Source organism: Acanthochromis polyacanthus, chromosome 17 (genome assembly GCF_021347895.1).
Source record: "Acanthochromis polyacanthus isolate Apoly-LR-REF ecotype Palm Island chromosome 17, KAUST_Apoly_ChrSc, whole genome shotgun sequence".
Lineage (NCBI taxonomy): Eukaryota > Metazoa > Chordata > Actinopteri > Pomacentridae > Acanthochromis > Acanthochromis polyacanthus.
The window spans coordinates 27,144,230-27,155,029 of record NC_067129.1 but is presented as its reverse complement, the minus strand read 5'-3'; the positions used below and the strand labels follow the sequence as shown (position 1 = coordinate 27,155,029).

General features: G+C 47.9%; 1 protein-coding gene across 3 annotated transcripts; it reads left to right on the top strand.

Annotated features, from left to right (window-relative positions):
* Positions 1-2,026: 2,026 nt before the first annotated feature.
* On the top strand, positions 2,027-5,442 carry LOC127530552 (uncharacterized). Of its 3 annotated transcripts, XM_051937609.1 has the most exons (4): positions 2,027-2,276; positions 2,351-2,409; positions 2,480-2,549; positions 2,637-5,442. In XM_051937609.1, the coding sequence occupies exon 4, from the start codon at positions 3,576-3,578 to the stop codon at positions 4,674-4,676; it is 1,101 nt and encodes a 366-aa protein (XP_051793569.1). In that variant the 5' UTR covers positions 2,027-2,276; positions 2,351-2,409; positions 2,480-2,549; positions 2,637-3,575; the 3' UTR covers positions 4,677-5,442. The 3 variants fall into 3 exon arrangements, with proteins under 3 accessions (XP_051793569.1, XP_051793567.1, XP_051793568.1); XM_051937607.1 differs by having other exon boundaries at positions 2,030-2,276; positions 2,351-2,549; XM_051937608.1 differs by lacking the exon at positions 2,027-2,276 and having other exon boundaries at positions 2,283-2,549.
* The last annotated feature ends 5,358 nt before the right edge of the window (positions 5,443-10,800 follow it).

Below are 10,800 nucleotides of genomic sequence, written 5' to 3'. Positions count from 1 at the left end.
TTGCCACATCAATGTTGTACACTGTTGTTTGTTAAAAGGTGAAAAGCTGGCCCAGGTACTCGTATGACAGGTTGAATACGTAGTGCGATTTAAACAGTTCATCAAACGCACCCAGTGAGCTGGTGGCTTGGCAGGGGATGAGCTGTTTGTCCACAACAATGTAGAAAGTGTCGATCCTGTTCCTGGTTCGACCAACAGCAAAGATGTATGGTTGTCTACCATCTCTTTTCTGAAGGTGTTCATCAAGGCTGCAGCATGACTAAAAACAGAAAGGAAAAAAAATAGAACATCAACATCTTACACTATCAAGTTTAACAGGTCACTAGGGTCTGTACCATTAAAGTTAAGTTGTGTGTGTGTGTGTGTGGTTTAGTCCTTTTGTTTGACTATGCATTTCAAATTGAGTCAATGCATATAATATTATGGATAACTGGATAATAAAAATACCTTGTGGAAGTGCAACATTTTGTCCACTACATCACTGGGACTTCTCTTCGTCCTCTTCCGTCCAGCTGTGGGTGGCAGCAGATGGAGAAGGAGCAGCAGAGAAGCCATGTCACTGTCCCAGGCTATCAGGAGGAAACAGAGGAGAGACGAGCCATTACTGTCACTGTGATGTCCAAAGTAACCAGCACTTCCTGTTATGGATGAAAATAAATTCTGTCTATGAGCTTACTGGTGTCATCACTCTCGGTCAGTTTCTCAGCAGCTTTTAGAAGTCGGCACAGCTCAGTTGACTGAGTCAGGTGTTTGGCCTCATTGATAACCTTGGGCCTGAAAGTTGTGTCCCACTTCTCCAGCATCTTGGAAGTTGTTTCAGCTCCAAACAGCAGACTGAAGTCTTGATTAAGCTGTTGATCATGCAAGCATATAAATACACATTTCAAAAAGGTTAGAGTATTGTACTTTCATCCAAGAAACAAAAAAGTTAACTGTAAATAAATGAACTGGGCGACTCAGCAGCCCTTTGACGTCTAAAAACCGTGGAAATGTTTTAAAGACATCTGTCGTTCTGTGTGGGTCATGCACTAAGTCTTGGCGATATTCAAAGGTCGTCTTCATCTTCTGAAACACACCTGCTTCATCACGAGAGTGAATGAGAAATGATATGGCTTCTCTGCAGGCATCTCCATCAAGCTGCTCGGGCAAAGTGGTTGACAATCTTCTGCGCTTTGGGCCTTGTGCTTGAGCCACTGTAGCTGTCTTGGCTGGTCTTTTTCCTGTATTCCTGGACATGGTCTTCAGGCGCCATGCTAAATATCCAGTGCCTTTCATCATAGAAGTGATCCTGTCAAGACATTTATAAAACATTAAAGTCTTATTCAATTTTACAAAAATGTGGTAAAAGAATTACTGAAAAGCATAATGACTTTAAAGTAGGTCTGCCATTTTCATGTGTAGTATCCTATTGACAACATTTATTCTGATTCCAAGACCAAACAACTATGAACTTTGTAGTATACTCACAGTTCAACTATTTTGTTAGATTTGGGTGGTGTCAGTTAGAAATACGGACTGTAAAATGTCAACACTACTTTGAAAGTATCTGTGATTAATCACTCATTTAAACTAAAATCCCCAAACCATTTTTAGTCAAACTGCTGTATTTTCTGGAAGTAATTCTGGTTTAACTTACATAGCCCTTTGGAGAAAAAGGATCCTTTAGTGAAGGAAAGAGTGTTATAATTCCCAGGGCATACTTCTCCTTATGTTTACGGGAAGGCATCCTCCTTTAGAAACAACATTCCACATCAGTTTATACCCCAACTGACCGTCAAACTCCAAAACATGTTACTGCTCATATGAACAGGTAAAGATCATATTCTTAAAACACAAAACCATACAGCTGAAGAGTGCTCCACTGGCTTTAATTCAATGCAATGTATTTTTACAATTCATTCTATTTCTTAATACATTGTTTACAATCTAACAATGCACTTAAAACTCACCCATGACTTTCAGAGCCAAAATGTTCACAAGCCGTCTCCGGGTGCGGTGAGTGAGTGACTTTTCTGTGTTGTACTCTGCAATGACATCCTCAGCCCCAGGTTTGTGTGGCCGGATGGTTTCTCCCTCCTAGCCACTGTGTGGCACTGTGCTATTTCAATCATCGCTGTGACAGCGGGGTGGTATCCGGCGCCGCTGCATATATATACACAGGTGGGTGGTTTCACCTCAGTCTCATGCTTTCTCTTGAGCTCTCCCCGTGGTGGTAACTGCAGCCAAGCGGGCTGGATCTGGCGTGATCAATCGGGACGCACATATCATTGGTACAGGTAATGGGCTTTTCCCCCTTCCCTTTTATGTGATGTGCAGCGCATTTAGTGACAGCCTGCTTTACTTTGTTTAGTGACGCTGGGAGACGGGTCGCTCCGTTCAGCGTGCCGTGGGTGCTTCTGTGACGACAGGGTAAGCTATGCGGTCCACATTATGTGATCTGATGTGTCAACTGGTCCCTGATTTTGTGTGGTTGCTGCAGTTTATTTGCTGCTGCTGTCGTTGGATCTCCTCCTCCTGCATTGCTTCTACGCTGCGCCACAGCTAACCGGGTATGTATCGCTCAATGAGGAAGTGATCAATGAAGTCCAGGTGATGTTATTTAATGTCAATTCTGCTTAATTGTCTACCTTTACTAGGTTGCAGCTAGACGTGTGGTTCATTGGACGTCATCGTTCCCTGGACTGGCTGCTGTTTCGGCTGCCTCGGCTGTTTCGGCTGCCTCGGCTGTCTCGGCTGTCTCGGCTGTTTCGGTTCTTTCTTTCTTTTCGCCGGCTCTTGGTTGCGGCTCTTGTTCTCGGTCTGTTTGCCGGCTCTGTGATTGGTGCCGACAACTTGCTGTGTTTGACTGTGTTGGTGTGTATTTTCCATTAGGTTTACCGCCAACGTGTGTAGAGTTACTGCATTGTACTTTTTCTGTAAAAAACCTCAGGCTATGAGGATTATCATGCCTCATATGTCACCTGTGTTTTAAAAGTTATTGTGTGGGGTGAGTGTGCGTGTGTGTTTTTACTGTGTATATTGGTCTGGTCACCAGCACTGCTAAATCAGGAGTACTAATTATTTGTTTCTTTTGTGCATGTTTGGTGAGCCTCGGCGGCAGTTTAATCCCTGGTGGTGGTTCACGGATCCCTTTTCGTTGGTGTGTTGTCACAGGTGTGATTATTTGGACCCCCTTTTTCTTCTTTTTGGTTATTTGTTTGCCTGCCGCCATGGTAAGCCAGCCTGCTCCCTTTATTGTTTAAGTTTAGTACTCCTGATTCTCTCTTTTAAACTGGTGGCTTGCTTTTTATATTTAATGCCATAATTAATAAAGAAATTGTTGTATTTTTGGAAACACGTCTCAGCCCAAGTGATTATGAACCTGTGTGCCTTCAGTGTTTAAATGGTCCTTGGTTGATCATGTTGAATTGAATGTCCCGGGGGTGAAATTCCCCTGGGTGGCGTTGTCGCAATATTTATGTGAATCCTAGCCATTTCTCTCCATTCCCCTTCCCTTAGAGCGCCCCCTCGCCACGCCACATTCTGGCGTTGTCAGCAGGATTTCACATTTAAAGGGCAGAGACGTGTTCCTCATTATGTTTTTTTTTTTTTCTTGTGGTGTTAATTTTAAGTGTACATGCAGTGGTAGAGCCGAGACAGCAGTCTTAATCCTAGGGATTTCCTTTTGTTTGTTACCTGTGAGAGGCCTTGGTACAGCTTCTTCTTCGTGGGTATGGAGGAGGAGGAGGCTCAGGGACCTAATGTCACAGCTTAAAGCGGAAAACGAACGGCTCCGGCAGCAGTGGGCTGCAGATGTCAGTGGAGCGGCTTCTTCATCTTCCGCTGCTTCAGCTAGGCAGGCTTCTGCTGCAGCTGAAGCCGCTGCTGTTACAGAGCGGCTGGTTGTTATTCCTCGGGACCGTAAATGTTCCATGTTTAATGGTAGGTCTGGTATAGAAATAACAGAGTGGATAGAGGAGATAGAAGCCTGTATGCGTACCCGCCGTCTTTCTATTGCAGATCAGGCGTTGTTTATTTTTGACCATTTAGAGGGAGAAGCAAAAGAGATTAGATTTTGGCCTAGTCGAGAGCGAGGTGATCCACCCACTGTGTTTGCCATCTTAAAGGACCTATATGGTTGTGCTCAGTCCCATGTCATTCTACAGCAGGCTTTCTTTTCTCGCCGTCAACTTGACGGTGAAACCCTGCAGGAGTTCTCCTTGGCCCTTTTGGCTTTAATGGAGCGGGTGAAGCAGTGTGTGCCGGATGGGATGCCCAATGCCGATCAGCTTCTTCGTGATCAGTTTACGGAGCATGTTCTTGACAGTGCTCTCCGTCGAGAGCTTAAACAGTTTGTGCGTGGTAAGCCTGATGCCACCCTGTTGGAGCTGCGCAGCGAGGCTATTAGGTGGGAGAGAGAGGGTCTCCCTGGGGGTGCTAGGGGGCGAAGTGTTTCTCTTCCTGCGGTTCATGGCTTCCAGTATGGGGTGCAGGGCCATCTTAACCCAGTCCAATCAGTTGCCCTGTCGAACCCTGATTGGGATGAGTTAATGGAGCTTATGAAGCAGCAACAGGAGCAGCTCAACCAGCTTACCCAAACAGTAGCATCCTTGCATGCTCCTTACTTACCAAATCGCACTTCTGGTAGTCGTCCTGTCATCTGTAGAAGGTGTCAGCAGCCAGGCCATTTTGCTTGAGATTGCAAAGCTGAGCGGTTTCCCTCTCATGGTCGTGTCAATGAGGGTGCTGGCTTGGGCTTAAACTCAGCCAAGCGCTCTAATCCCCGCTACCAGTCGGGAAACTAAAGCCCACTGAGCTGTTGAGCCACAGCTCAGTTGGGGGGTCAACAGGCTCACTGGACGGTGCAGAGGTGGGATTGATTGCTCCCTGTTCAAATATTGATGTTTCCATTGGGGGAGTTCCTGTTTCATGCTTGGTTGACACTGGTTCTATGGTGTCTACTATTACTGAAAGTTTTTTCCTTGCACAATTTGCGCTTTCGGGCCATGATCGCCTGCAGTCTTGCCACTGGTTACAGCTACGAGCTGCTAATGGATTAGCGATTCCATATCTCGGTTATTTGGAGCTGGATGTTCTTTGTGGCAAGGTGATTCCCCGTTGTGGAATCCTTGTTGTTAAAGATCCTCCTGGTGCCGTGTCTCCAGTTCCCGGGATCCTAGGGATGAATGTGATTCGTCGCTGCTACCGTGAACTTTATGGGACATTTGGTCCTTCTCTTTTTGAGTCTCCACCTGTATCACAGGCACCCGGTCCAGTGGTCATGGCTTTGGAGGAGTGTCATCAGTCAGCCACTCTGGCTCCACAGAGCACTGTTAGCACTGTGAGGGTTCGAGGTAAACATGCTGTACGTATACGTGGTGGGGTGATGCAGCTAGTACCTGTCATGAACGGTTCTCAGGCCAGGTTGCCCTGCTTGAGCCCCCTGAGGCAGGTTTGCCTGCTGGCTTATTAATCTCTCCCTGCCTAGTACGGGTTGTTCGGGGGACAGCTTATGTCCCGGTTGTCAATGTTGGGACCACAGAGATTCTTCTTTATCCAAGGACTAGTATTGGTGTTTTGAGTGTTGCTGAGGTTGTCAGTCTTCCTGCAGGTGTGACGGAGGTGAGGTCCACGGCCGCTGTTTCCTCACAGGCAGTTGCTACTCCGGTACCAGATAGGTTTGACTCCCTGGACCTGTCTGCTTTGGGTGAGCAGGAACAGGCAGAAGTGAGGTCATTGTTGCAGAAGTATCAGGCTGTCTTTTCAGTTCATGATGGAGATTTGGGTTGCACTAATCTTATCTCACATGGCATTCCATTGACTGATGATATTCCAGTCCGGCAGCGCCATCGTCGCATCCCTCCGTCAGATTATGAGGCAGTAAAGGAACATATTAACCAGCTTCTGGAGTCTCAGGTCATTAGGGAGAGCAGTAGCCCTTATGCTTCTCCAATTGTTTTGGTTAGGAAGAAGGATGGCAGTCTGCGCTTGTGTGTAGATTATCGCCTTCTTAACAGTAAGACTCGGAAGGATGCTTTCCCTCTGCCACGCATTGAGGAGAGTTTGGATGCGCTTTCAGGGGCCCGTTGGTTTTCGACCATTGATCTGGCCAGTGGTTATAATCAGGTCCCTGTTGCTGAGCAGGACAAGGCTAAAACAGCTTTCTGTACTCCCTTTGGCTTATTTGAATTCAACCGTATGCCATTTGGGTTGTGTAATGCCCCCAGCACATTCCAGCGACTGATGCAAAGGATGTTTGGCAATCAGCAGGGCCAGTCCTTGCTGCTTTATCTTGATGACATCATTGTCTTTTCATCCTCGGTTCAGCAACATCTGCAGCAGCTGGAAGTGGTTCTTGGGCGGCTCCATAGGGAAGGACTGAAAGCAAAACTTGAGAAGTGCAGGTTCTTTCAACAGGAGGTTGGATACCTGGGGCATGTTATTTCCAGTGAAGGTGTTTCCACTGACCCTGTGAAAATTGAAGCGGTTGCTAAGTGGCAGCGTCCCCGTAATGTTGCAGAGCTGCGCTCCTTTTTAGGTTTTGCCAGCTATTATTGTCGGTTTGTTGAGGGATTTGCAAAGTTGGCAGGCCCTCTTCATCAGTTAACGGTAACAGTAGGAGCCTCAAAGTCCAAGAAAGGATCAGGCCAGGCTCTGGGTGCTTCATGGACACCCCAGTGTGAGAAGAGTTTTGAGGCATTGAAGTCCAGGTTGGTCTCAGCCCCTGTGCTGGCCTATGCAGACTTCTCACAGCCGTTCATTCTGGAGATTGATGCGAGCCACAGTGGCCTGGGTGCGGTCCTATCACAGGAGACTGACACTGGTGTCAGACCTATTGCTTATGCCAGTAGAGGCCTTAGGCCTACTGAGCGTAACATGTCAAACTACAGCTCCATGAAGCTTGAGTTCCTTGCCTTAAAATGGGCTATGACGGAGAAATTTCGAGAGTATCTTCTTGGACATAAGTGCACTGTCTACACTGACAATAACCCGCTGAGTTATATTCAGTCTGCCAAACTGGGAGCTACAGAGCACCGCTGGGCTGCACAACTTGCTGCTTTCGATTTTGATACTAAATATCGTTCTGGTCGCAGCAATAAAAACGCTGATGCACTGTCAAGGCAGTGTGTGTCTGGCTCCAATATTGTTGCACAATCTTTGCCAGGCACCTCTGTTCCAGCAAGCCTGCAGGAAGCATCACATTCTGATCCAACAGTGGCAGCTACTCAGGCTGTGGTTTCCGTGTTTCCATCCCATTCTGTTACAGATATCAGTGGTTTGCAGGAGGCTGATCCTCTCCTGCGTGAGGTTCTGGTGTTTTGGCGGCGGCGGGCCCTGCCTACTCGGGATGAGAGGCAGCGGCTGTCTACACCAGGTTTGGCACTATTGCGTCAATGGGACCGTCTCGTGGAGAAGGACGGGGTCCTGTTCCGCCAAGTATTTCGTTCAGATGGCGGAGAAGAGTTTCTCCAGCTAATCTTGCCTGCAGCCCTCAAGCAGGAGCTTTTACATCAGCTTCACCAGGAACATGGCCACCAGGGCATTGAGAGGACCACTGAACTGGTCAGGCGGCGTTGTTACTGGCCTGGAATGTCCTCTGACATTAAGAAGTGGGTCCAAGAGTGTGAGCGTTGCCAAGTGGCTAAGGACTCTGCACCGGTGCCACATAGTTTTATGGGCCATTTGCTTGCTTCTCAGCCAAATGAGATCTTGGCTGTCGACTTTACACTGCTTGAGCCTTCCAGAGGTGGTTTTGAGAATGTGTTGGTCATGACTGTGTTTAGTAAGTTTGCTGTAGCTGTCCCTACACGGGATCAGCGGGCCTCTACAGTGGCCCAGGTCTTGATCCATGAGTGGTTTTATAAGTTTGGTGTTCCAAGTCGTCTTCACTCTGACCAGGGAAAGAGTTTTGAGAATTCTTTGATCCAGCAGCTTTGCTGCTTGTATGATGTAGCAAAATCTCGTACTACCCCTTACCATCCTGCGGGAAACGGTCAATGCGAGCGGTTTAATCGCACGCTTCATAACCTGTTGCGCACCCTACCAGCTTCAAGGAAGCGAGATTGGGCCTCCTGTTTGCCACAGGTGCTATTTTGTTATAACACCACACCACATCAGGCAACTGGGGAGTCTCCGTTTTATTTAATGTTTGGACAGGAACCTCGGCTTCCTGTGGACTTTCTCTTAGGTCGGGTCCAGGATCCAATACAAGGGGGAGTACAGGACTGGATGGTGGAGCATCAAGCCCGTCTTAAAGTTGCTGTGGAAGGTGCTCGTGAGAGGTTGTTGGCGGCTGCCAGCCGCCGGAAGGAGCGGCATGATCAGCGGGTCCGTGATGTCCCGTTGGTGGTGGGTCAGTTGGTCTATCTGCGGGACCATGGTGTTAGGGGCCGTCACAAGATCCATGACCTTTGGAGCTCTGTGGTGTACCAGGTTGTAAAGGCTCCTCCTCAGGACGGTGTGGTATACTCCGTTTCTCCAACAGATGATTTGTCCAAGGTGCGGAATGTGCACCGTAATATGTTGAAGGCTGTAGTTAGGCCAGAGGAATTAGTTCCTCTACAGGGTGTGTCTTCTCCCCCTCATCTGGCGGTGCTTGATAGTGACTCTTTTGAGGATAGCGAGGTGGACTTGTGTGTTGTCATCCCTGAAATAGATGCTCGACCTGTGGAGGCACCAGGCTTTCCTCATTCTGCAGACTCTCCTCTTAGAACCCCTCAACCAGAGATGAGGTCTGGTCAGGTATCATCCCCGGCACAGGGAGATCCTGTGTTATGCTCTTTTCACTCCCCTACAGACCAGCCTAGTACTAGTCGGCAGGCATTACGCCGGACTATTCGTTCCATCGCCGGTCATCACTCTAATGTTCATCTCCCTCAGCCTGCTATTCGTCAGGACGGAGCAGTTCCTGGGCATCAAGGGCCTATGGCTAATGTCCAACTGGCTGTTTTTAGGCCTTGGTGTTGATGGGTCAACTGTTCATCGTTGGGTCAACGATGCAAAAGCAGGGGGTAGATGTGGCCGGATGGTTTCTCCCTCCTAGCCACTGTGTGGCACTGTGCTATTTCAATCATCGCTGTGACAGCGGGGTGGTATCCGGCGCCGCTGCATATATATACACAGGTGGGTGGTTTCACCTCAGTCTCATGCTTTCTCTTGAGCTCTCCCCGTGGTGGTAACTGCAGCCAAGCGGGCTGGATCTGGCGTGATCAATCGGGACGCACATATCATTGGTACAGGTAATGGGCTTTTCCCCCTTCCCTTTTATGTGATGTGCAGCGCATTTAGTGACAGCCTGCTTTACTTTGTTTAGTGACGCTGGGAGACGGGTCGCTCCGTTCAGCGTGCCGTGGGTGCTTCTGTGACGACAGGGTCAGCTATGCGGTCCACATTATGTGATCTGATGTGTCAACTGGTCCCTGATTTTGTGTGGTTGCTGCAGTTTATTTGCTGCTGCTGTCGTTGGATCTCCTCCTCCTGCATTGCTTCTACGCTGCGCCACAGCTAACCGGGTATGTATCGCTCAATGAGGAAGTGATCAATGAAGTCCAGGTGATGTTATTTAATGTCAATTCTGCTTAATTGTCTACCTTTACTAGGTTGCAGCTAGACGTGTGGTTCATTGGACGTCATCGTTCCCTGGACTGGCGGCTGTCTCGGTTCTTTCTTTCTTTTCGCCGGCTCTTGGTTGCGGCTCTTGTTCTCGGTCTGTTTGCCGGCTCTGTGATTGGTGCCGACAACTTGCTGTGTTTGACTGTGTTGGTGTGTATTTTCCATTAGGTTTACCGCCAACGTGTGCAGAGTTACTGCATTGTACTTTTTCTGTAAAAAACCTCAGGCTATGAGGATTATCACGCCTCATATGTCACCTGTGTTTTAAGTTATTGTGTGGAGTGAGTGTGCGTGTGTGTTTTTACTGTGTATATTGGTCTGGTCACCAGCACTGCTAAATCAGGAGTACTAATTATCTGTTTCTTTTGTGCAGGTTTGGTGAGCCTCGGTGGCAGTTTAATCCCTGGTGGTGGTTCACGGATCCCTTTTCGTTGGTGTGTTGTCACAGGTGTGATTATTTGGACCCCCTTTTTCTTCCTTTTGGTTATTTGTTTGCCTGCCGCCATGGTAAGCCAGCCTGCTCCCTTTATTGTTTAAGTTTAGTACTCATGATTCTCTCTTTTAAACTGGTGGCTTGCTTTTTATATTTAATGCCATAATTAATAAAGAAATTGTTGTATTTTTGGAAACACGTCTCAGCCCAAGTGATTATGAACCTGTGTGCCTTCAGTGTTTAAATGGTCCTTGGTTGATCATGTTGAATTGAATGTCCCAGGGGTGAAATTCCCCTGGGTGGCGTTGTCGCAATATTTATGTGAATCCTAGCCATTTCTCCCCATTCTCCATTCCCCTTCCCTTAGAGCTCCCCCTCGCCACGCCACATTCGCAAAACAAGGCATTTTCTACCATCTATTGGGGAAATCATTAACAATATACCATCAAGATTAGGTAGGGTGACCATTTTCTGTTTCTCTGAAAAGAGGACACACTTCCAGCTCACGCGCGAATCTCCAGCGCTGGCGCTTCAGAGACGCGGCGCTGGCGCTCCACAGCGTGTGCAGTGGAAACTCTCTGATAGAAGAGAATGGGTTCTAAGTGCTGCAGTACGATTCAAGAGCGCGGTGCGGCGGTTTCACGTTATGTGGAATTTAGGGGATCAAAAACCCGGACATTTGAAGGACTTTATAAACGCCGGCCGGACAGCCTCTCAAAAGAGGACATGTGGGGGCAAAAGAGGACGTATGGTCACACAGATTCACCTCACTTTCT